At 38.9% G+C, this 25,530-nt stretch overlaps 1 protein-coding gene across 2 annotated transcripts in view; it reads right to left on the bottom strand.

The window, feature by feature from the left end:
• The window catches only part of STT3B (STT3 oligosaccharyltransferase complex catalytic subunit B), a 109,094-nt gene that overhangs the window by 705 nt on the left and 82,859 nt on the right, over positions 1-25,530 (bottom strand). The window contains exons 6-16 of one of the 2 annotated variants that reach the window (XM_062215682.1): positions 23,336-23,434; positions 21,538-21,684; positions 20,596-20,644; positions 18,774-18,928; positions 14,754-14,965; positions 12,450-12,637; positions 11,687-11,858; positions 10,718-10,891; positions 7,282-7,395; positions 4,247-4,459; positions 3,818-3,963 (exon numbers count right to left, since the gene is read on the bottom strand). In XM_062215682.1, the coding sequence (XP_062071666.1) occupies positions 3,818-3,963; positions 4,247-4,459; positions 7,282-7,395; positions 10,718-10,891; positions 11,687-11,858; positions 12,450-12,637; positions 14,754-14,965; positions 18,774-18,928; positions 20,596-20,644; positions 21,538-21,684; positions 23,336-23,434 (1,669 nt within the window). The remainder of the gene's footprint in view (positions 1-3,817; positions 3,964-4,246; positions 4,460-7,281; positions 7,396-10,717; positions 10,892-11,686; positions 11,859-12,449; positions 12,638-14,753; positions 14,966-18,773; positions 18,929-20,595; positions 20,645-21,537; positions 21,685-23,335; positions 23,435-25,530) is intronic. The other variant, XM_062215690.1, reaches the window with a different exon arrangement.

Raw genomic sequence — 25,530 nt, 5'->3', positions numbered from 1 at the left:
TTTGAGTCCCAGCTATACTTCCGACTTCCAGCTAATGTGCACCCTGGGAGGCAGCAGGTAAAAGCTCAACTGTGTCCCTGTCACCCATGGGGGAGATGTGGATTGAGCCTTGTCCTGGCCCAATCCCAGCTTTTGTAGAAATCTGGAAAGTGAGCCAGCCGATCGATCTCTGTCTACCTGCCTTCCAAATAAACGAAATTCAGAAATTCAATTTAACTTAGTAACTTTTAGAGCCCAGGGATGACTGCACTTTTCTACAAAACTGAAAGACAAACTCCACAAAATAATCCTCTTTTAGGTAGGAAAATAAGGACTTAAAAATGAAAACCAACATTCCTTGATTCTTACAGGTATCTGAAATTCACTTTTCACAGCAATTCAGTATCCCACTATGATTTTCCCTTTGTTTTGTTAAAGTTCTCCATCTTGCTACAAAGCCCCTTATCTGGTCTTTGGCTAAAGGGAGTTAGCTTTTGGCGGACTTTTTGCTTTATTAAAATTTATTTATTTGAAAGGCACAGAGAGAGAGAGAGAGAGAGACAGCCAGCCAGCCAGCCAGCCACAGACATTTCCCATCTGCTGCTTCATTCCTCAAATGCCTGGAATGGCCAGGGCAGAGCCAAGGCAAAGTGAGGGGCTGCAGCCCAGGTAACTGTGTCATTGTCTGCTGTCTCCCAGAATGTGCTTGAGAATGAGCTGGGACTCAAACCCAGCCATTCCATTATGCGATGTGAGCACCCTCAGGGGCATCTGATCCACTCTGCCCAACACCTGCCTATACTAACATACTTTCCCAACACATGTAACAAATTACTTGCAGCTGAGACGCCCACACTCCATAGCAGGGTGCCTGGATTCTGTACTTGGCCCTGGATTTTGACTTCAGCATCCTGCTAATGCAAACCAATAAGAGGCAGCAGTGAAGACTCAAGGGACTGGGTTCCTGCCACCCACATGGAGATCTGGATTCAGCTCCCAGCTCCTGGCATCGTCCCAACCCAACCTGGGGCTGCTGCAGACATTTGGGGAGTGAATCAGTCGAGTGGAGCTTTCTCTGTTTATCTCTCAAATAAATTAAGAAAAAAAAAATAATGCAAATCTGGTAGAAATTACGTGCAAAAAATATTCACTGATCAAATAGGCACACATGCCTACCAATCTGACACACATTCCTAGATAATTTATTTTTTGGAAATAAGAGATTTAATGAACAAAAGTGCTAGGTTAGGAAAGGCTGAAAGACTCAAGAGATTATTCAATTTTCACATTTATATACAATGCCTAGATGATGTGTCAGAAACTTAGGGTAAATGCTGCATGTTTCTTTGTATTCATGATGTTCAGTTCAAAACAATTTTTTCTAACAAGGAAAAGAACACAAGGCAAAACAAACCCTTAAGATCACATAAATTAGCCATTGCTAACTTGTTAACCAAATAGGTCACCTTATTATTAAGCAAATTTAGACAAAAAGGAAAAAAAGTTGGAGAACACAACTTTCCAAATTAACAACTAGGACAGGGAGTTATTTCCTTTGTTTTCATTACACACAGATTTCTTTTAAAAATTAGTATTACTTTGAAAGGCAGAGTTTACAGAGAGAGGGGAGAGACAGATCTTCCACCCACTGGTTCACTCCTCAAATGGCTTCAATGGCTGAGGCTGTGGTAGGCTGGAGGCAGAAGCCTGGAGCTCCTTCTGGGTCTTCTACAAGGGTACAGGGGTCCAAGCACTTGGGCCATCTTCTGCTGCGTTCCCAGGTGCATTAACAGGGAGCTGGATCAGAAGTGGAGCAGCAGGGACTTGAACCTGCACCCATATGGGATGTTGGCACTGCAGACAGAAACTTAGCCTGTGATGTCACAATGCTAGCTCCTACATACAGATTTCTAATAAGAAATATTTTCTCTAAGATCTTGTAACGTGTCTCAGGACTGTGCAAGAATGTAACTGAGCCCTCAGGGTATCCCCTCCCCTGCTCTGGAAGTGAACCATGCAAACCTGGACTGCAATCCTAGTTCCTCAGCCATGCCAGCTTTGTGGTGGAAGGAAAACTCCCAGAATGACTGCTGTACCCACAACCTCAAAAATCAAAACCTTTCTCCAAAGTCAAAACTTTGGTTTGGAAAGGAAGACAAATTCAAAACAAGAGACTATAAATGCTTAAACAGAAATTCAAAGTCCACGTTACTAGCTACTAGAATATATGTTCTAAGCACACAAATCTTTATTTACCCTTTCATACTTAATTTATATATGGTAGGAAGATAAAAGTTCAGAATAAGAAACTTTATACTACATCATCAGTTAGGAAGTTCAACAGCACCCCCCACATCTTTTGTATTTTTTTTCCAGAAAAAATAGATTTTTGACCAGGTTATGATGCCTTTGGAGTAACTGCTCTGGGACAAGCAGCACCTGCTCTGACTTTTGCACTGGTGTGACTCACTAGTCTGTCCTATCTTCAAGCCTATGGAAACCCAGATCATTTGATTTGTCGTTTGATCTGAAGACTGGCAAGTGAATTTGACAGCACAAACACAACAAGGGTCAGCTGTATGTGATATCTTTAAATACATTAGTATAGATATGGTAGTCTTTATCTGGCACAGAAAATACTCATACAAAAAGTTTCTATTTACGTATCATAGCACTAGTCATCACTGTTATACAGTACAAACTGAAGTCATCTGTATACTGAATAAATTTGATGTATATTTTAAGTGGCAAAGGGACAAGACAGTTGCTTCTATGACTTAAAATAGCTGATCCACCTTACATAAAAGTAAATGCCCCTTCAGAAAGACTGAAATCAGTCTAATAATAATCAGTATAATTAAAGCTGTACCTTACATTTTAATATTTTCACTACTCATTATTTCCAATCTCCCACAGCTCCACAACCTATATTAATATCCATTTTTAGTAATCTTTCATAGCGAAGATTAGAGTAATAATGACCCCCAATAAAATACTTCAACTTATTAAATATTTATTAAAGGATTTCAATAGTCTCATAAACCCTTGCTATATTCTGTCAATGATCACATTAAAAATAATTAATGTTAAGAGAAATTGTTTTTTTGCCTTAGAAGGACTCACCTAACTGAAGTCCATTTTTTAAAAAAGATTTATTTATTTAGTTAGTTGAGAGGCAGGGTTACAGATGGAAAGGGGGCAGACAGAAAGTTCTTCCACCCGCTGGTTCCCCCTCCAAATGGTTGCAACAGCCCGAGGTGGGTTGATCTGAAGCCAGGAGCCAGGAGGTAGGAGCTAGGAGCTTCTTCTGGCTCCCAAGTGGGTGCAGAGGCCCAAGTACTTGGGCCATGTTCTACTGCTTTCCCAGGCTACCAGCAGGGGGATGGATTGGAAGAAGAGCAGCTGAGACTTGAACCAGCACCCGTATGGGATGCTGGCGCTTCAGGCGGCTGCTGTACCCACTATGCCACAGTGCTGGCCCCTCGAGTCCATTCTTTATTCAATGAATAGTATAGTAACATACTAAGAATGGAACATGAAGATGTAATATAAACTTTTTTATCAAAATTTTACTGATTGACAATTTGATATTTTTACTTTCACAAAGGTTTGGAAAATGATGGACAGATACAGCTTAGTTTATAAATAAATCTTACTAATGAGAATGGCATAAACTAAAGCCACAATATTTCTAGAAAAATCTCAGCTTAATTCACTGACTACTACCATGCCAGCCAGAAGCTGCTGCTTTGTAATAATGGACAGGGGAGTCTGGTATTTAGCTTGTATGTAAGCCTATTTTTCAGTAACTCTTCATACACAACCAATCTTGACTTACTCTTTTATAGAGATGGCTTCACTTGGGGCTGGCGTTATATGTAGGAGGTTAAGCTGCTGCCTGGGAGGCTGGCATGTCCCATCTCCGTATAGGTGCTGGTTTGTGTCCCGGCTGCTCCACTTCCAATCCAGCTCCTTGCTAATGGACTGAGAAAGCAGCGCAAGATGGCAGAAGTACTTGGACTCCTGCCACCCACGTGGGAGACCTGGATGAGGCTCCTGGCTTGAGCCTGGCTCAGCCCTGGTCATTGCAGCCATGTGGGGAGAGAAACCAGAGGATGAAGACCTCTCTCTCTCTCCATCTTTCACTCTGTAACTTTGACTTTCAAATAAGTAAATAAATCTTTAAAAGAAAGAAATCATGAAGGGAAGTTGGAAGGAGGGAAGGCAGGCAATACGGGGGGAGGGCATGACTTCACTTGACACGCACCTTCTTTGACAAATACTTCTGTTTTGGGAAGATGTTGGTGACTCGAGGTTTGTGATCCAGTGTCTCCCTGTTATCAGGAGCTTTCACTTTATATATCCTGACAAGCCAATGTTCTGATGTAAAGGCTTCTTCTAAGTGTTTGAATTTAATGTCCTTGTTCCCAATCTCAGCATTACGTGTTCGGTCAAAACCTGGGGGTGTACGAAAATCCAGCTGCAAAAGTAACATTAGTATTGGATGTTAACCATTTGGATAACACAATGTTAGAAGGTAGCAAATGCTATCATTAGAGCAAGGCTCTTTCCTTAAACAAGGAAAAGAGAATCAAGTCATACATCTTAACTGTTCTCAAATACTCCTACCCAGATAGGTAGAAATCAGGAAGAACTAAACACATCAGAATAAGAAATTCCCAGAATGCCTAAGAGCAGAGGAGCAGCCTACAGTCACAGAGACACCGAGACACCTGAGCAGTCGTTGGACATGTGATTAAGACACTGCATTCAACACTGGAGTACCTGGGTTTGACCCCGTTTCCAGGTCCTACCACCACTCCTGCAAACACACACCCTGACAGCAGCAGTGATGGTTCAAGCAACCGGGTGCATGCCACCTACTTGGGAGATCTGGATAGCATCTGGGGAGCCTGGGTTCAGCTTCAGCTATCATGGACACTTGGAGACTAAACATGCAGGTGGGAGCCTGCTCTTTCAAAAACCCACATGTGCATGTATATATGTGTACACACACACACACACAGAGGAAACAAAAAAACAAAAACCACCCAAAATGACTTTCATCAAAACTCTTGTGTAAGTACACAAAGCTGGCACTCAGAAGGGCGTCCTGCTCTGCCTCCTGTCTGCCTGACATGTCCTTTTTTCAGTTCTTTGGCATGACTGGCTCGTGCCCTGATTTTAGCCCAGATGCATCTCTGTGTTCCTGAGGTTGATGATTGATAAGTCTTTCCCATTACTTCCTTACATACCTTGTACTTTTATTCTATGGGCATTCACTGCTAACATTTTTATGTATTTTAACGTTATTTGTATTCTCCAGCTACATGATGCTTTATCTTAGAAGTACAGCCTTATCTCCCAGTGTTATTTCTTAAATAAATACAAAAGGAAGCAACAATACTGTATCCTGAAAATGGGAACTATAGATTAACAAGCCAACCAACAGGAGGATTGATTCCCAAAAACAAAGAAGAAAAGAAACAGAGTGCAGAGGGAAACTACATCAACTCTATTCCAAAGCTGAAGGACTTGTTCTTATTTATCCACATAACAGAATCTGTAGTTCCATTTTAACCCTATATTATTCTTGAGTAGAGCAGGCATCAAAACTGAACACATACTAGAAACAGGACTTTAAAATTGCTAATAAGAGAGGTAAAAGGGGCCTTCAATGCAATCATTAGTGAACAGAGAAACTAATGGTTAATGCCAGAAATTCTTAACATGTGGTGTTTCCTTCTCAGCATGAGTTTGCAGACCAGGCAATGGCCTACAAAAGAAACAAAAACCCCAAAACCTAAATCTAGATTTTCATGTTTTGGGTGTGTCCTCTATCTGCAGGGTAATTCCAGGTGAATAATTATGACAGACATCTAACAGTAGATATCTACCTTGAAGCGATGCTCTGAGCAAGAACAGAGCAATAAGCAAATTTTCTAAAAAACTAAGTGCTTTATAGAGCTACAGTGATATTTTACACAAGAATAAAACTTATTTCACAAATTGAGGTTTGTCAACCCCCTTCAATTTGGATAGTTAGATTGGGCCTTGGTGACAGCATAAAAATTACACAAGCAATTTATGCTCTGATTTTAGATAATCAACTTACCCACAAAGCAACTTGGAATTGAGCCATTTTCACTGAATTCTTGGTATGAAGGTAGTAACCTGGTATATAGTCATGTAATCTAAAAGCTAGTAAAAAAATCTTTGAAATGGTTGATGAGGGAAATACTATTTACCTCAAGCCTTGTGAGTTTTCATCAATATATTAACAAGAGAAAAACAAAGTTCAGAAACATGGGCTGTGCACCTCACACTTAAGAAAAATCTCAAAAAAATCAAACTCAAGAGTAGCTTAGAACTACAGCTCAGAATAGCGTGAGTTTGTAGAGAAATGACAGAGGAAAGTGGTTTTAGGCATCCAAGGCAGAAAAGTGAGTAACGTAATTAAGAAACTAATGCAATGATGTAGATTCCTCTGGTGCCTTCGCTGGGCTGGTTAAGAGTCTGAAATTGTCTTTAGGAAAGGAGAATTTGTATCTTGCCTTTTGGATAGTTTTTTTCTCCATTTGATGCTTTGCAACTGCCTTTGTCTCAAAAATTTTTATGCCATAAAGGAATATTCTGTCCAAATCCCCATGATTTATAGATGAAAACTAACAAGTCTTGGGAGGCTCCAAATGTGAGGGTTGCACAAATTGACAGGGCCAGATCTCCAACACAGGAATTATGACATCAAGTCTATTGCTCTTTTTTTCTGCCACAATGCCTCTTTGCGTATTCATTTTGCAGACTTTTAAGCTTTTCTATCACATCCTTCTAATTTAATGGGACACTTTGAGCCAGACAGTTCTAGCCATCTGTGGTAATAGAGAATACCAGTGGACAGCTGAAGTGACTACACATTTCAATCTAATTTCGGACTTTTTCCCCACCAAGCAGCAAAGTGACTTACATAACACTATTTCCCAGCTGGGAGCCCTCTGCCCTGGAGAACAATGCCTTCCAACAACATGAGGTCAAAAGGGGGGGTGGCAAGCAAAAGCTACACTTGAGACTAGTGTTAATAAACATTTTGGAAAGAAGTCTTTGATCTACAATTCTCCTTTCTAATTTCTCACACGAAAGTCTCAGAAATCTAAATTCAACGAAAAAGTCAATATTTAGATAAGTACATTTCTTATACAGTGCAGTCAAAAACATCATCAAAAACATTATCTTGTTTCCTAGACACAAAGATTTTTAGAAAATATTCTTTTGAATAAAGATCACAGGGAAACCAATTTAACTAACCTGCATTTCTCCAAATCTGTAGTATGACATTTTATACATAAGGCAATTCAACAAGGTAGGGGATCCTGCTTTGTCTACCCGGAATTCTCCCTGTGGGGTGAAATAGTCACTTTCCTATAAGAAACAAACCAAAAATTGCCTTGTCAGTTCAGTTTAACACATTCAAAGCAAGAAATCAGTTTTTGAGGTGTCTTTAAAGCTATATTCCGTTACAACTAAAAAACCCAGATTTTTACCCATGTTATGAAGCTTTGGTACGTTGAATGACACCCATGCCATGGTTTAGCGTCAGGTGGGCTGGCTCTTCCCAACAACTGTCCTGCCCTTATCTCCATTACTCTTTTTGAATTCCTTTAAATGTTGTTCCAAAATTTTTCCATACAGACTCTTAAAATTACTTCTTCAGTTAGGGAAGGGAATGTTTAGTAAACTCTCAGTAATTTCAATCAGGTTAAGTTACAAATTGGCAATATAGCTTATTCTAATTTCTGACCCAAATTCCTCATTTAGGAATTTACCCTGCAGGTAAATGGCTGAAACAATGAATGTAGGAAGTCATTTATTGTATCCTTTTGAAACTACTTACACGGGAAACCACTCAAATGCCCATGAACAGGGACAAGTGAAATCAATCATAGCCACACGAAATGGAACACACTGTGCAAAAGTAAAAAAAGGAACAAAGTTCTCCATATTCTAATAAGGAAAGATTGTCAAGATGTATTATGCACAGGTTATACATCTTGCTACTAGTTATCTGTTTGAATAAGAACCACACAAAGCAGCAGTGATTACCAGGAATGTTTTTCTTTTTTAACTGACAAAAATCCTAGGCCGGCGCTGTGGCTCAACAGGCTAATCCTCTGCCTTGCGGCGCCGGCACACCGGGTTCTAGTCCCGGGTCAGGGCACCGGATTCTGTCCTGGTTGCCCCTCTTCCAGGCCAGCTCTCTGCTATGGCCCGGGAGTGAAGTGGAGGATGGCCCAAGTCCTTGGGCCCTGCACCCCATGGGAGACCAGGAGAAGCACCTGGCTCCTGCCTTTGGATCAGCGCGGTGCGCAGGCCGCAGCGCACCGGCCATGGCGGCCACTGGAGGGTGAACCAACGGCAAAGGAAGACCTTTCTCTCTGTCTCTCTCTCTCTCACTGTCCACTCTGCCTGTCAAAAAAAAAAAAAAAAAAACAAAAAAAAAACAAACAAAAAAAACCTATAAATTTCCAGTGTACATCATGTTTTGAAAAACACATACATGGTGGAATAGCTAAATTAAGCAAATTTAAGGTCACAAGTGAGGATTCAGAGTGAGTGAGAGAGCACACAGCACGGTTGGAGTTGCAGCCCCAACTCTGCCCCAACCCTGCTTGTCTCATAAGGAATTAGCCACAGATTCCAAATAAAAATTGGGAAAAGACATACATTACCTCACACATTGAAGTACTTGTGGTGAGAATACTTAAAAATTTATTGTTAGTATTAATTATAGAAAGGCTATTTTTTCTTTTTGGGGGAGCTAAATATTTGCTACATATCTCTACTTTTTGAGCGAATGTATTGATTCATAAAGTTTAAAAATTAATTTAGAAAGCACAGAAATTTAGGATTTCTACATATATGAAATGTCAAAGCATGTATTTGGAAACAGTGATCTATCATCTTCCACATCATAACTTAGCATTGCTAAGGCACATCCACAAATGAAAATCTCAAACCAAGAGTTCAGTTTTAATAGATTCATTTAATATGAGGCAATAATGCTCATTATCACAATTTAGGAAAATCAACACATCTGACCAGAAAATCCAGGGCTTTAATTCATGTTCGTCACTAAAACAAATGATTTTCCCCTGAATGACTCTATTATACTGGATCAATAGCAAATTTTACTCTCATCTTTTTTTGTTGTTGTTGTTGCGTGACCATTCTCGTTAACAGCTCTCAGGTGAGTAGGAGAGAGAAGATAAAATCTGACTACATAAATATGCAATCTAACGTTGAGTATAGACATGGGTGTTCCAAAACAGGTTTCCAGAGAGGTAACAAGTCTATGGGAGGTCAGGAGTCCAAAAAGGAGACAGTAAAAACAAATGTAGCAGATCAACTGAGAAAAGAAGCCACAGGTGCACTTCAGGGGACAGTATATTGGCATAGTGGGGAAAAAGCTGGTGGAAGAAGAAGAGATCAGCAAAGGAAAGCGAAGCATAACAAGGCCCATGGGGGCCAGCACTATGGCATTATTAGATTAAGCCTCCACTATGACCCAGCAGCTCCACTTCCAACCCAGCTCCCTGAGAATAGCCTGGGAAAGCAGTGGAGGATGGCCCAAGTCCTTGGGCTCCTACCCCCACTTGGGAGATCGGAAGAAGCTCCTGGCTCCTGGCTTTGGAATGGCCCAACTCTGGCCATTGTGGCCATCTGGGGAGTGAACCAGTGCATGGAAGACCGTTTTCTCTCTCTCCCTCCCTCCCTCTCTCTGTAACTCTGTTTCTCAAACAAATCTTAAAAAAGAGGCTTGTATTTCATGTTAAGGCATTTGGACTAGTTACAATGTTTCATCATAGAGAATATTCTATTTTGTATCAGCCAGTAGGCTGAGGCTTCATCCACATTACTAAACAGCACTACAAATTCTTGATCTGTCCATTACTGATAACCTGGTCTGCATTATCACTCTATATCTCCAGATACTGGAACAAGATCCAGCACTCAAAGCACATATGCTGACTGGCTTAAATTAACTTGTACACAGAGGACTGGTGCTGTGGCATAGTGGGTAAGGCCACTGCCTGAAGTGCTGGCATTCCATGTGGGCGCCAGTTCAAGTCCCAGCTGCTCCACTTCCCTTCCAGCACTTTGCTATGGCCTGGGGAAGCAGTAGAAGATGGCCCAAATCCTTGGGCCCCTGTACCCTTTAAGGGAGACCTAGAAGAAGCTCCTGGCTTTGGATCAGCGCAATTCTGGCCGTTGCAGCCATCTGGGTAGTGAACCAGCAGTTGGAAGACCTCTCTCTCACTCCACCTCTGCTTCTAACTTCAAATAAATAAATAAAAATCAATAAAAAAAAAAATTAACTTGCACACAGTACCAAGCTGACAGAGTTTCCATTCTTAACACATCTGTCTGGTTTTAAGGTCTTTCTCCATAATCTGCTGTAGGCTTCTAGGCCAGGAAGTGTTTAATGATCAGTGTCATATTACACTGGGAGAGGAAACAAAACGAAAGCAAAGACGGCAGTTTCAAGGGATCCCTTCACAGGGTAGAACGCGAAGTATCAGGGGTGAGTTTCAAACTGTTCAGTCTAGGAAATGTTTCCAGTATGGTTAATAAATAGTCAGAGTAAGTGACTAATTTGGGGGTGGGATGAAAATAAATATAATTCGCAAGATAAGGAATTCCTTGGACATTGTAAGCTGTTTTTCATATACGTGAATTATCTTACCCGAATGTCTTTTGGATGTTCCCCTTCAGCTATCCTAACCATCCAGAGAAACTTGTTGATATCATCACCAGAATAGCCAATAACCCCTCCAAAAATAACCAAAACATAATCTACATCCAGAGTCCTCATTATTTTATAGGCTGCTGTTTCATTAGAAGACATAGCTTTTCCCACCTAGAAAATAAAATTAAAATGAACATACACTTTTACCTCAAGATGAAACTCAACTTTTATATTTTTGCAGAAACTACTTACTATAAATTCAACAAACTTACTAAAATGTATAAACATCTCACCTACTATAACCAATTTATAGCAGATATGTCAAAATCAAAATGTGTTCCAATAGTTTGCTAGTAATTAAGTTTTAGGAGATTAACATATTAAAATCAAAGAGACAAGCTCAAAATAGACAATTTCTTACAATCCCAGGCCACAGCTGGCCAGTGATCTTGCTAGCACATGTATATACATTCTTCTATCAAGTGTAGCAGCCAGCTGATTACTAGGTAAAACACTAACAAAAATTACTTTAGTTAAATAAAACCTGGTTATCAATACAAAATATTTAAAGTACAATGAGGTGATTATCTTAATTTCTGCAAACTATTTTTAATAAAGAAAATACCATTTGCATAACAACCAAATACATTGCCTTTGCTTTACATATTTGCAAATAACCTTCTTGGTTTATAAAACAGAAAGTCAAACATTTTTAAAGTTTCCAATTTTGCCTAACTTTCCAGTAAGCTAACTGTATTATGAAATCTACCAGAAATCAGGCTATAATTCTGCTTAAATACTATTCTTAAAAACAAAGTAAACAAGCATATTTTGAACTAACTTTATTGGATACATGTGTAAAGAAATATTTTGAGAATTCAGTAGGCAAAGAGTCCTTTCACCTACATCTTTCATGTTCAATCCTAAGTGAAGACTGATAAATATTTCTGTTTATTAAATCCTTACCAGAGCGATGTGACTGTTATTCCAGGTGTTATTATCCACCAAAGTAGTTCTGTTAGCCATTCCAGCTATCTGATAGCCATAATCCCACCAAGACATCACCCGCGCATGTTCATCTGTATTTTGTCTCAGCCAAAAGTAAGCTTCTCTAAAATCATCTAAGATATTCCTCGTGCTGAAAAGAACAATATCAATTTAAATGAGATCTTATAAATGTGAAGTGGATAACTAAAAATCTTGAGGTGCTAAACCACTAAATTTCATACTTTAAGGATGATAGTTAAAACTGCTTCCCTATAAGGGGAGAAAAATCCACAAAAGCTAGAGTAATGCTTCTCAAACTAATATGCACACACATCTCTCACATATCTTACCAAAAAGTGATTCTCTCAGTTCTGGGGTAGGGCTTGATATTCTACAAGTCTAATCAGCTCCCAAGTGAAAGAGAAGGTAGGAGGCCAAGGCAACACGGAAGTTAGCTGCACCTGTCCCTGCTGAACCACAGATTCTTGTGTTCTACCCCCAGGTTTCTGACTTAGCAGGCTTAGTGTGTGGCTAAAGTGTGAATTTAGTTGCATGGTAATGATGATACTGTGTGTCATAGGACCACACGGAGAAAAACTGAGGGCATGAAGGAAAAAGAAAAAGTAGATCCAAAATGCAGAGCCTCACGAACAATACTCATCTTTGAATTCTACCTTTCATAACAAAGGAAAAAAAGAAAGGGTGATTATAAAATCTTGTTGCAGTCGAGTTATTTCCTTACCCATCGTGATTGTAAGAGGCGAGGACCACACTTGGACTAGAGTAGGCATTGCTGGTAACCCAGGTACAGTGGACTGCAAACATCATCAGCAACATCAGCATCAACATGGTGACAATGCTTTTTATGTTAGGGCCTAAGCCCTCTTCAGTTTTCTCCTGTTCAGTTACATGTTTCCTCACTTTACCTGCCTGAAAAATACAAAAACTGGTTAGACATGTTCATCTATCACTTTCATTCTATGACTTAGGAAAGGTACAACCATTAGACACTCTTCCGTGAGTGATGAAGTGTTTGCTAAAAACCAACCAAATGGATTCTAAAAGGCCAATCGTTTCCTGGGCATGTGCCCAACCTAGAAGCTAGCTCTGCAGCAAAACAGGGCCTTCAGCGAAAGGCTGCTTTCAAGCCCGGTTGTACTTATGTTTTAATTAAATACAAAGAAGAAAACCAAATGGCTCTATTCCTGCAATATAAAATCTTAATATATAAATCCTTAATTTTAATTTCATATCCTTAAAATAGATGCCCAGCTCTAATCCAGACCACAGAGAGCTTTAATGTAGGAAAAAGTTGTATTTGCTTTCTAGAATCATCTTTCAATTTCCAAATCCTAAAACCAAGACTTGTTAAAACTCAAAATTACCTTACAGAAAAACAAAACAAAACAAAACATGACAGCACCATCAAAAAACAGCACCATCCCAAACAAGGGAAAGAGGACAGGTCTATGCTCATCAAGTTCCACATTACAAAGCTAGTGCAGAAACCATAAAAAAACTATGAAAAATTAACAACACACACAAACACAGGTATGTGTTTTATTAAAACAAATCTTTGTGAATTATCCTGATCTTACAATAAGGAAAGAAGTTTCACTGCTTATTACTATTTAAAAATGCACTCAATATATATATATATATTTTTTAAACAGGCAGAGTTAGACAGTAAGAGAGAGACAGAGAAAGGTCTTCCTTCCGTTGGTTCACCCCACAAATGGCCGCTAAGGCCGGCACACTGTGCCAATCCGAAGCCAGGAGCCAGGTGCTTCCTCCCGGTCTTCTATGCGGGTGCAAGGCACAAACACCTGGGCCATCCTCCACTGCCTTCCCGGGCCACAGCAGAGAGCTGGACTGGAAGAGGAGCAACCGGGACAGAACCAGCGCCCCAACCAGGACTAGAATCCGGAATACGAACGCCGCAGGTGAAGGATTAGTCTAGTGAGCTGCGGCGCTGGCCTAAAATCCACTCAATATTAAAACAAGTTTAATATGTCATCCAAGGCAAGTACTTCAATTTTTACAAGTTTTTCTATACTTGTAGCAAATACAATACTGCTGTTATAAATCTGAAAGATAACAGGTTAAAAATGCTTTACATTGTATGGGAGCTTTATTCCTGGTATTTTTCACTAATCAACCAAATATCACTTTGAAACATCTTTCAAATACCATTTTAAAGCTTAGCAGTAAATGTGGATTTCAATGACAAGTACTTATCCACATGGTTTCAAAAGGGGTTGATAATGCCAAATATATGCAATTTAGTAGACTCTCAAAAATGGAAGGTTATTAAAAACTTCAAGTTTTGGCCAGCGCTACGGCTCAACAGGCTAATCCTCCGCCTGCGGCGCCAGCACACCGGGTTCTAGTCCCAGTCGGGGGGCAGGATTCTGTCCTGGTTGCTTCTCTTCCAGTCCAGTTCTCTGCTGTGGCCTGAGAGTGCAGTGGAGGATGGCCCAGGTCCTTGGGCCTTGTACCCGCACGGGAGACCGGGAGAAACACCTGGCTCCTGGCTTTGGATCAGCGCGGTGCGCTGGCCACAGTGGCCATTGGGGGGGGTGAGCCAACGGAAAAAAAAGACTTTTCTCTCTGTATCTCTCTCTCACTGTCCACTCTGCCTCTCAAAAAAAATTACTATCATTTAATATATTGTGGGGATCTACAAGGGATCCATCATCAGAAAACATATCGACTCTGCAAGGAGTGTTCCAACTATTCAAAAGTACGATTTCTTGATTCTGTAAGTGAAATTAGTAATTAAAAACCAAACATTAAAAAAAAAAAAACTTCAAGTTTTTTGGGTAACAACTGACCAAAACAAAGAATTTCTTCTATGATTACATTCTAATTTCTTACTTGAGATAAAAGCCCTAATGGGATTTAAATTTTGAGGCAGTTAAGTGATGAACTAGAAACATATTTTCTCTCAATCTTCAAATTAACCACATTTTTACATAGCTCTTACAACAGTGAAAAAATTAAAAAAGCACATGAAATTTCTAAAGGTCTTACTTTAATTTCCCACCTTATCATACAAATTTCCTGGATTTCTTTTGTCATCCTCGTCACTGCTGTCTTCCACAGGTGGATTTTCCCTTTTCAAGTCATCCCCCAAATAGTGCTCAAAAACATTTGAGAAGGCAATTGCAGACAGCATGCAGACAACTGGAGTCAAAGTCAACATCAGTCGCACCATCACTCCAGCAAAGTAGACAGCGCTGATCGCGTACAGTGCAACTGCAAAGACAAATTCTCTTACCACACTTCAGAGTCAAAAATGTTCCCAGGAAACGTAAAAGCTGACACCACAGTACACAAGTCTAAAAGCAGACAACTGTTTCACAAAAGAACTGTTTTTAAATTAGTTAATACTTATCAATTAATTAAGCCATATTTAGAGATTATTAATGTTGAGTAAATAAAACTACACATCAAAAGTACCAAAAAGGGTTATCATGACTAAAATTACAGATATAGGGAGTTTACACTTAATTTATTATTATTTATCAATAGCATCACATGAGGGGACTTCAAAAGGCTCAGGAGAAAACAGAATAAAGATATGTATATATACTTATACACACATATACTTATAAAGCTTCAGCGTAATATACATCAAGTTCAAGACATTTCTGTAACTGATACTAGCTATGCGGTCAATACCTAAAGAAATGAGCGTCCTGGGCATTTACCTACGTCAATGCAGTCTTTTTAACATTATTGCATTTTTACATTATGGACTAAAGAGAAATGGGTGTCCTTTACAGAAGATGACAGCTAACAAGGTGGATGCCCGCTGACTTCCATCCAAACTTCCACAAAGCTGGCACTGTCTGGGGAGAGGAACTGACCAGCGCACTGTCATGCAGGAGAGCTCTCTGGTGACCCTTCCCAGGAGTTTTTCTGCTGAAGCTGTAGCCAGCTTTCTCAAAACACTCATAAAACAGCAGAGGTCAGGGTTATCTGGCCCACCAGAAAGTCAATCAGCAAAGTCCCTTGGGCAGAAGCTCTTGCCATGACCTTTGCTCTTTTCTTGCTTTGACTGCACCAATCCCACCTCTTGGAAGTTCATGCTCTGATTGTGGTGTGTCTTCAGGAATTATACTAATAAAGCCATGTTTCATCTCCTATTAAAATTCTTCAAGGAACTGTTTCAGGATCTTGATCCCACTTGTTCAAAATTTCCATTCAAAGCTCTTCTCTCATCTGCAGATCTGGGCACAACAGTTTGGCACCATGCAGCAGAAAGTCTGCTCCGCTTTAATTTTTCCATCAGCATTGAGTAAGCTGGGGCTGCATGTAGTATAGCCAGTGAAGCCACTGCCTGCAATGCTGGCATTCCACACTGGGGTCAGCTCATGTCCCGACTGTTCCACTTCCAATCAGCTCCCTGCTAATGGCCTGGGAAAGCAGCAGAAGATGGCCCCTGCACCCACATGGGAGATCCAGATGTGGCTCCTGACTTCAGCCTGGACTAGCCCTGGCCACTGCAGCCATCTGGGGAGTGAATTAGTAGATGGAAGATCTCTCTCTCTCTGTAATTTTGACTTTCAAATAAATTAAAAAAAGAAAAAAAGGTGTAAGCTGAATCAATTGAGATATCTGATTGCCAGTCTCTTCAATTAGAGCATGAACAAGATTAATCCTCCCTTCTCCCAAATTGATGTAGATGCTCTGCCACTGTGAGTTTTCATCTTCAACATAGTCTTTTTGTAAAACAAGTTACCCATTTGTAAACTGCTGATTTGTCACACTTTTTCCATAAACTTTGTGTAAAGCAATGATTTTACCACTTTTCTACCCATACTCCATCACAAATCGTATGCTTGTTCTTGCTTTACTTTTAGTGGAATTCATGTTTCTCTGATAGGGACTCTTTTCAAACTCAGTCTTCTCCTTCCTAGTGTCTCAAGCTAAATCCTGTGCAGACATAACATGTTAGTAAAAGCCTATTTTGGTGCAAAATAATACTTGAAATCCATGTATAGCTTTTTCATAATATGAATTTCCATGAACGTTTTGAAGACCCCTTGTACATTATAACATCTATAGATGACAAACCAAAACATCTCTGTATTATATCAATAGGCAGAGTTTTGATAAGGCAGTGCCAATATCTCCCAAAAGTGTGCTTTGAATCAAGAAGAGGATGAGAATATTAAATTATTAATCAAAGGAAGAACCTGTGAAGTTACTACCAAGAAACTTCTTTAAAAATCTGAAACAAGTTTCCAACAACCAGAGCCTCCTAGATAATGTGCTAACCACAAGAAAAGGCTTCACCATTTCTGGCTAAAGGCTATTACTTTGGACTGTATTTGGACTTACTGGGCTCTGTTATTTTTACTCATATGATTCATTTATTAACTGCCCATTGTATTGCAGTGTATAAATATATAAAAACTTTTTCTTAACCTATTCTCTGCTAACAACCTTTGAAACGTTTCTAATTTGGGGCTCTTAGGGGTAAAATTGCTATGTGAACTCTTTAATATATACTTTGTGACTACATGCACTCTCTTCTCGTGGACACATATCGGGGATGAGATTGCTTGGTCCATTCCTAAAACCCAGGTGGGTATACGTTTAAGTTAAAGTTTTCAATTAACGTGGCCTTAGCAGAGACCATTAACCTAGATAAAATAGAGAAGTGTTATGGTGTAGTCAGAACTCTTGTGGTGATGTTTTTTCTTGCCAGACTTCACTCTGGAATAACCTGAGGTTTCACTCACATGAGTGACAAGGTCCCATACTTGTTCAAGTCCTAATACTATAAAGTGTTTGCTTGTGTGACCCTGTGCACACTACAAAGTTTTTCTCAGCATCAGTTTTTATCAAACGTAAAATAGCCCGGCATCACCTACTGTGATGATTAAATCACACAGAAGCCATTGATATTTGCTCATTTTTACCTATTCATATTTTGATTATCATGTAGCTTTTAGTTATTTTAGAGATTTATTTATTTTAAAGGCAAAGTGACAAAGAGACAGACAGAGAGATCTATCTGTAGGCTCGCTCTCTCTCCAAGTGGCTGCTACAGCTGGGGATAGGACAGGACGCAGGGGTCAGGAATTTCATCGGTTCTCCCACATGGGTGGCAGGAACTCAAGTACTTGAGCCATCTGCTGCTACCCAGGCACATCATCAGGGAGCTGAGCTGGATCAGAGTATCCAGGACTCAGCACTGTGACAGGGGACAGAGACATTCACCTCAAGCAGCAACATAAGCCACTATACCAGAACACCTGCCCCAACCATTAACTTGTAAGTATTTTGCATTTTCATTCTGTTAGTTGGAAACAAACTACCAGTGAAGATGGTGTTCACTCAAAGGTGATCCTCATTCCATTATAAAGTGTTCTTTGCTTTGAAGCTTGGGAGAATGGATACCACTGAAAACTTCCTGCTACTTAATCAAACCTAACTTAGAAAGTGAAATTGGGCCTGCTGTTACTGTGCAGTGAGTGAAGTGGCCAGCACCTGCAATGCAGGCATCCTCTGAGTGCAGAGTTGAGTCCCAGCTGCTCTACTCCTGATCCAGCTCCCTGCTAACGTGTCTGGGAAAGCAGCAGAGACCCAGACTGAGTTCCAGATTCCTGACTTCAGCCTGGCCCAGCCCGGCCATTGTGGCCGCTTGGGGAGTGAATCAGCAGATGGAAGATTTCTGTCTCTCCATCTGTCTCTGTAACTCTGCTTTTCAAATAAATAAATCTTTTTTTAATAGAAAACTTTTAACAAATAAATCTTAAAAAAAGAAAATGAAGTCAACATAAGACTATAGTAATATTAACCGCTCAGAAAACCAAAATATACAAACTGTAAAATTTAAATGCTAGGTCTAAGTTAAACAGCTAATAATTAGAATGTTTATAAGGCAAATTCAATGAATTTTTCTTGGTTAAGCACCTATGCAAAATTAAGAGAAAATTAATCCTGAATATACAGACTGAAGCAAAGAAAAACCATATTTACAGTGAAGTAATAATCCCCAAAAGGGAAATAATTTTTTTAAATCAAAGTACTCATTAAAAATCTCTCTTACCAAATACTCTTTCGTCGTTGATATTTTTGATGCAGAACCATAGGCCTGCTGGGAAGGTACATACAAGAATATGTAGATCAAAGAAGAAAGACACCCAAGTCGTAGGCTGATGTTCAGACACTGATGCAATAATTGGAATGTGTATTTTTGCATACCTGGTATTAAAAAAGTTAATATTTTTACAACTAAATGATAAAACAGGAGTTCCTTTTAGATGAAGAGATCATTTTGATTGTAGATATGGTTCCTACTCCATACTCCTTTTTGTTTAACTGGGCATTCCAATGTAACCAGCTGTACTGGAAATTTATGTTTGGTTCACACTAGTAAAACTGATACTAGTATGTCCTACATAAAATTGAGAGAATTACACCGGGTTCTAGTCCCGGTCGGGGCACCGATCCTGTCCCGGTTGCCCCTCTTCCAGGCCAGCTCTCTGCTGTGGCCAGGGAGTGCAGTGGAGGATGGCCCAAGTGTTTGGGCTCTGCACCCCATGGGAGACCAGGATAAGCACCTGGCTCCTGCCATCGGAACAGCGCGGTGCGCCGGCCGCAGCGCACTACCGCGGCGGCCATTGGAGGGTGAACCAACGGCAAGGGAAGACCTTTCTCTCTGTCTCTCTCTCTCTCAGTGTCCACTCTGCCTGTCAAAAATAAAAAAATTTAAAAAAAAAAATTGAGAGAATTATCTAGAAACCATCATAAAACTATTGCCTTTGAGACTTCTAATACAAAAATTTTTGCTCAAATTTGTAGTTTATCTCAACATCTCCAATGTTTATATCAATGAATTTGAAGTTTTAGAATTAGCTGAGGGAGAAATACCTTACTGAGTAAGATTGCTACAATGCTTTGCTTTTAACAAAGAGCTGGCATGGACGAAGGTAAAGGAATTGGAAAGGAATAGACAAATTATTCCTGAAATATATTGCAATTCCAACATAGTCAAACTTTAGAGTGTAAAAAGCAGGATCAAGTATAACCAACAAACGCTAAGCCAATGATTTAACCTAATCAGAATCCTCTGCAACAGGGGCTTTCCCTCAAACCCCCTAGTGGATCCAGAGGACGAACTCCTGGAAGTATGTGCGCAACTGTTAGTGTCAGTCATTTGCTTATGCCCTTTAAATCAACCTGGACATGAGCCTTTTTGGGATCACATCCAAAGGTGTGTTCAATAAACTGTGGTAGGCTTCTTATTGGGTCCCCCAGAGAGTAACAAAAGAGACAGACCTGCAGGAAGGGAGGGAGGTAAATTATCACCCAGTACTTTCTCAACCTTAGGAAAATATTTTAGAGATTTACAAGTTCTATTGGAATGGCTGTGCAATTTAAAAACCAATGTTTAAAAAATGTTTTTTTAGAGTAGCATTCCAAAGAGAAATGCAACAGATATTCATTAGTGTACTGCACAGATGAAAAACAAAAATGAAGAAAAAACCAGAAACTTAGATCATGAGATATTAGAAACAAACTGTTTTCTTCGTATCTATGGCATATAGCCTTGTAAAGTAGCATCTCTCCTTAGCAATTAGCATTAAAAGATGAAAATTTTATATATAGACAAAAGTACAAATGTTATCTGAATGTTCCAACAAATAATACGAAAATAAGGAGCTGGTCATGCAGAACAGAAATACAGGACTAAAAGCGCATTCAAAATAAGTATTATATATGTATCCTATACAAATACATATACATATACCTTCTAGGTACTTTAGAAATGCTTCCCAAGTGCTGATTAAAATGCTAACAAAGCAAGAATAGAGAGAGGTGCAAAAAGAGTAATATAATATGAAGTCAAATAACTTATCTGCACTTACCCAGTGTCCCACAAAGAATAAAACCTTCCACTCCACGGTGCAATGTAACCTTGGAAAGAAAAATGCCAAAAACTTTTATGTTTTTATTGTTTTGGCTTTCAGTTTAAATAAATCCATAAGTAACAGTAAACTAATGCTCAAAGAATTTCAGTTTTCTTTTATAGGTACTAACATATTCATATGGCCAGTAGTTAGTTAATAAGGTAGTGAACCAAGAAAACTAAATCCATGGAGATCTTGTTTCCACAGAAATACACACTTAAGTTCACAGATAAAATGCCTTCCAATTCTCTCTTAAGCTTTTATTAGTAAAAGAAGGTAAGATGTTATTAGATAATTTTTAAAATGGTGAGGTATCCAAATGACACAATCCAGAATGCTAAAGCCTACCAAATAATTACAAAAATGCTTTTCACATTTATACTGTTTATTCTTGTCAATTCTTCATGATTTTATGAGCTATGCTGTTACGTTAACTTGAGAGATGGAATATGTGTAGAAAGAATTTAATTTGTTTCTAAGGAACGATGAAATAAGGATAAGAAACTTAGAATCCAAACAACTGAAACTGGATTCACTATTTATAGGAAGAGAAAATATATGTACACAAGAGAGAGTGAACATGGAGCAGGGTTAACACTAGAAGGTCTTGATTTTTTTTCTTTAAGTTTAGGCCTTTTCATCCAACAGGAGGAGGTGTGAATGTGGATTTATGAGAATCTGCTGCAGCAGAAATAACTTTGGTTTAAAAAAAAAAATCACAATTTGTAGAAATACTTTTCAGATTTTAAAACTTTGACTATTCTTTTTATTTTGCTCATACAGAAAACCACCACAGTATCTGACCTACTAAGATAAATGGAATAGGTAAACATTTCATAGAAGCAGCTTTTTGAATAATAATCTAGATGCAATTCATATCCAACAAGTTATGATACCTACCTGTATACGTCAGATAGATGACACTAAGGAACACAGCACCAGCAGCCAGTGATACACCCAAAAAGAAAAGAGTCTGGAATTCTTGTTTTGTTAATCGGTCTCTCAGATATTGCAAGAAAGCATAAGCTTGTAGCAAAGCAAAGACACCTAATTAAAGAAACAGGTCATATAAATAATGAACCCAACACTTTTATAAGGCATTTAAAACCTTCTATTTGAAAGAGCTCATACAATACTCTGAACCATTCATACCAGACTAATTACTTCATCTTGTTAACATCTCATTCCTTTCTCAAATGAATTAAATAGCCAATTAATATGTTCAAAAAAATTCCATTACACATCACTTCATAATGATCAGAGTCCCCACACTTGCAAAAGACAAAAGAAATCCTATTTGAATGATGGAAGCCTATTTAACATATTCAGTTCCTTCCTTTCCCTTATCTTATAGTGACATGTTGAGGGGGAGAGATAAAATTGTCACTTAAAATTCCAAAAATGTGCTTTCCTGAAGGATTCAAATGACCTGAATCAGGAGAATTCTGAACTACTTACTTTTCAGAATGAAGAGCAAGATGTGTGATAGGATGTGATGAATGAATGAATGAATGATGGGCTGTGACCTTATATACACACTTCAATAAATTTCTAATGTAGAGCTGGAGTTCAGGACATGCGAGCCTGAAATACAGCATTTGCGAAAACAGAACAAAAGTCTCACTCCTAACACGTCCCCTGGAACAGGTCATCAAAGAATTCTGACTGCCCTATAGGAAACTCATAAGCTCCTCCTTCCAGAGGGACCTTCCTGGTACCAGAAGAAATGGATGAGGACACAGATGGCCAGAAACAGTTGAACAAACCAGACTGGCCAACTTTTCCTTAGTTTATGACCATTAGATAGCACATCATTTTGTCTAACTACACTGTACATGACTGTCTACTTTTTCCTTGTATTTTAATTTCATGTAAAACCTATACTAATATTAAATAAACCTGTACGCTTTTCTGTCATTAAACTGTCTCTTGTAATGGGGTCTCCGTTATTCGCCTTATGACACTGAGGAAAACATACTAATATTTTCTTCCATACATCAGTAAATATAAAGGTGACAACAAAGGAAAAAATTAAAGCAATAGAAGAAAATTATATGTAATTGACAAAATGTACAAAACATTATACAAAAACACTAGATGTAAATCTTCAAACAGGATATGAGAACCATAATCCATCTGAAATACTGATTTTTAAAAATAAATGTAATCTCAAGGACTTTAAAACATCCATTTTAGGTTAAGTATGCATTATCAAAGATTCAAATTTTGGAAATATAAAGACAGGTGATTGTGTATCTATATAGCATTGCCATACATTTTTCAACACTGAATATATATTTATCAGAAAACAGTCCATGGTCTTAAAGTGCTAAGAAACAGCACGGTAGAAGTTACTACCTTTCTTGGCAAGGGGATGAAGGATGGTTCAAGTTTCACTGAGAATCTGACGATAAATGTTGTGGGATATCACTTCAAAAAGTTATATAATGCAGATTGGCATTTACAAAATGTGACAAATAAAATGACTACCCATGGTCTTCCTTGTATTGAGAATCTCTGATAAAGTTTGACAGATATCCCATAATTGTGACTAGGGTTATTTGGTGATTGCTGAAAATTAAAAACCACCACCACCACCTAAGTATTAGTAAAAACCTGTTATTTCCTTGGAATACTGGCCAATCACACATTCACATATTCTTTTAGAAGAAGGAAAATAAGTGTATTTTTTTAATACCTGCAGCTGCCATGTGTTCACTTGTTCTGATTGGCTGGAATCCCACAAAAGGTATTTGCATGGATAATATTAAACCCACAATGTAGAAGGTGCTATATGCTATAAAGACAAAATAAAAAAAGGATAATTTACTAACATTAAGTTTTGAAAACACAGGTACATGCACAAATCTTTTTTAAACCAAAGTTTTCAATGAACTTACTTTAAGAACAGAATCTTAGAGTGAATGCTAATGCATTTCTTAGCCACATATGATAAATCATGAACAGTCTGTCCAGTTGTAAAATCTTAAGTACCTTATTTTAAAAAACATGATTTATAATAGTTTAGGATACTTGAACTGCCTTCCTTTCCCACAAATGTATTAACTTTTTTTCCATCTTCCATCAATAATCATTGACATGAACCAAGAAGCCATGTAATATACATGAAGGAATTTCATACAGATTATAGAAAATGTAATTAAAAGAAGTTAATTTAGGTGCAAACAATTTGAGATCCACATATAAGAAGGTTTTCCAAAACGTTAATGGTGGGACGAGTAGTTGGCACAGCAGCTGAGAGGCCAGCATCCCATAGCAGGGTGACTCGGGTTGAGTGCTGGGGTCCTGACTCAGCCTGGCCCACCCGCAGCTGTTGCAGGTATTCAGGGAACAAACAAGCAGATGGAGATTTCTGTTTATCTTTCTCTGCTTTTCAAAAAGTTAATGGAAATGTATCAATGGAAAGAACTAGGCAAGGATTTAAAAAATTTTAAATCAGTAAATGTGAAGTGAGAAATATTTCTTCCAGATATTAACCCAAAATATATATGACCTAATAAATATGTATCTGAGAACTTGCTATTATCTCAAAAGCTCTCAGGTATTTCACAACTTGTTTATAATCTCACAGTATTTTCTGCATGATACTCACAGGTTAAAAAAAAATCCCATATCCACCAAGTTTTCTGTGATTAAAAGAAAAGAACTAAATATAAGTAGGTTATTGAACTTAAGTGTTTTAGAAATGAATCTCAGTTGTAATTATTACTGAGTATCACTACAATATTCCATTCTCGGCTTATTTAAATGTATACTTTGGGGCCACCACTTGCAGTGCCGGCACCCAACATGGGCACTTGGTGTTTGAGTCCTTGATCACTTCTGATCCAGCTCTCTGTTATAGCCTGGGAAAGCAGTAGAAGATGGCCCAAGTCCTTGGGAGCCTTTAACTGTGTAGGAGACCCAGAAGAAGCTCTGGCTCCTAGCTTCCAAGATCAGCCCTGCTCTCTGGCCATTACAGCCATTTGGGAAATGAACCAGCAGATGGAAGACCTCTCTGTGCCTCTGCCTCTCAGCAACTCTGCATTTCAAATAAATAAATAAATCTTTTAAAAAAACCTGTATACTTAAATTCGGGGAGAGGTTATAGCTTGTGTGAAAGACTTGTTTTGTATTTACATATTCAGATCGCTATCAGACAAGTTGCTCAAGGATAAACTTGACCACCTGGAATCGCTGTAATAACATTAATTAGAAAGCAGGCCATCTCTGTGTACTATGTACTAAACAGCGTAGTATATCTTCAGCCTACACTTCTCTTCACCTAACTTAGATGATAAAGATGATAAAGAATATTTATTTGCTTTTAAAAAGAATCCTGGGGCTGGCACTGTGGTGCAGTAGGCTGATCCTCCACCTGAGGTGCCAGCATCCCATATGGGCGCTGGTTCTAGTCCTGGCTGCTCCTCTTCCAATCCAGCTCTCTGCTATGGCCTAGGAAAGCAGTGGAAGATGGGCCAAGTTCTTGGACCCCTGCATCCAAGTGGGAGACAGGAAGAAGCACCTGGCTCATGGCTTCAGATCGGCGCAGCTCTGACTGTTGCAGCCACTGGGGAGTGAACCATCGGACGGAAGACCTTTCTGTTTCTCCCTCTCATTGTCTGTAACTCTACCTCTCAAACAAGTTTAAAAAGAAAAAGAATCCCATCTACAGAAGATAAATCATAGATAATGGGCTTAAATGTTAAGCTGCCTCCTAAGCTATCTGATAAGAGATGGCTACAATGTTAGGAAAAGGGTAAGAAGCTCATTGATTTAATAGGATGGATCAAAGTATGTCAATCATGCTTCTCGTGACCTCAAGCTATCTACAGAAGATGGCACATGGAATCTATCCATCAATGAACTTCCACACATATTAATGTTGGAATG

Source organism: Lepus europaeus, chromosome 2 (genome assembly GCF_033115175.1).
Source record: "Lepus europaeus isolate LE1 chromosome 2, mLepTim1.pri, whole genome shotgun sequence".
Taxonomy (NCBI): Eukaryota; Metazoa; Chordata; class Mammalia; order Lagomorpha; family Leporidae; genus Lepus; species Lepus europaeus.
This window is presented reverse-complemented; position numbering and strand designations above follow the sequence as displayed.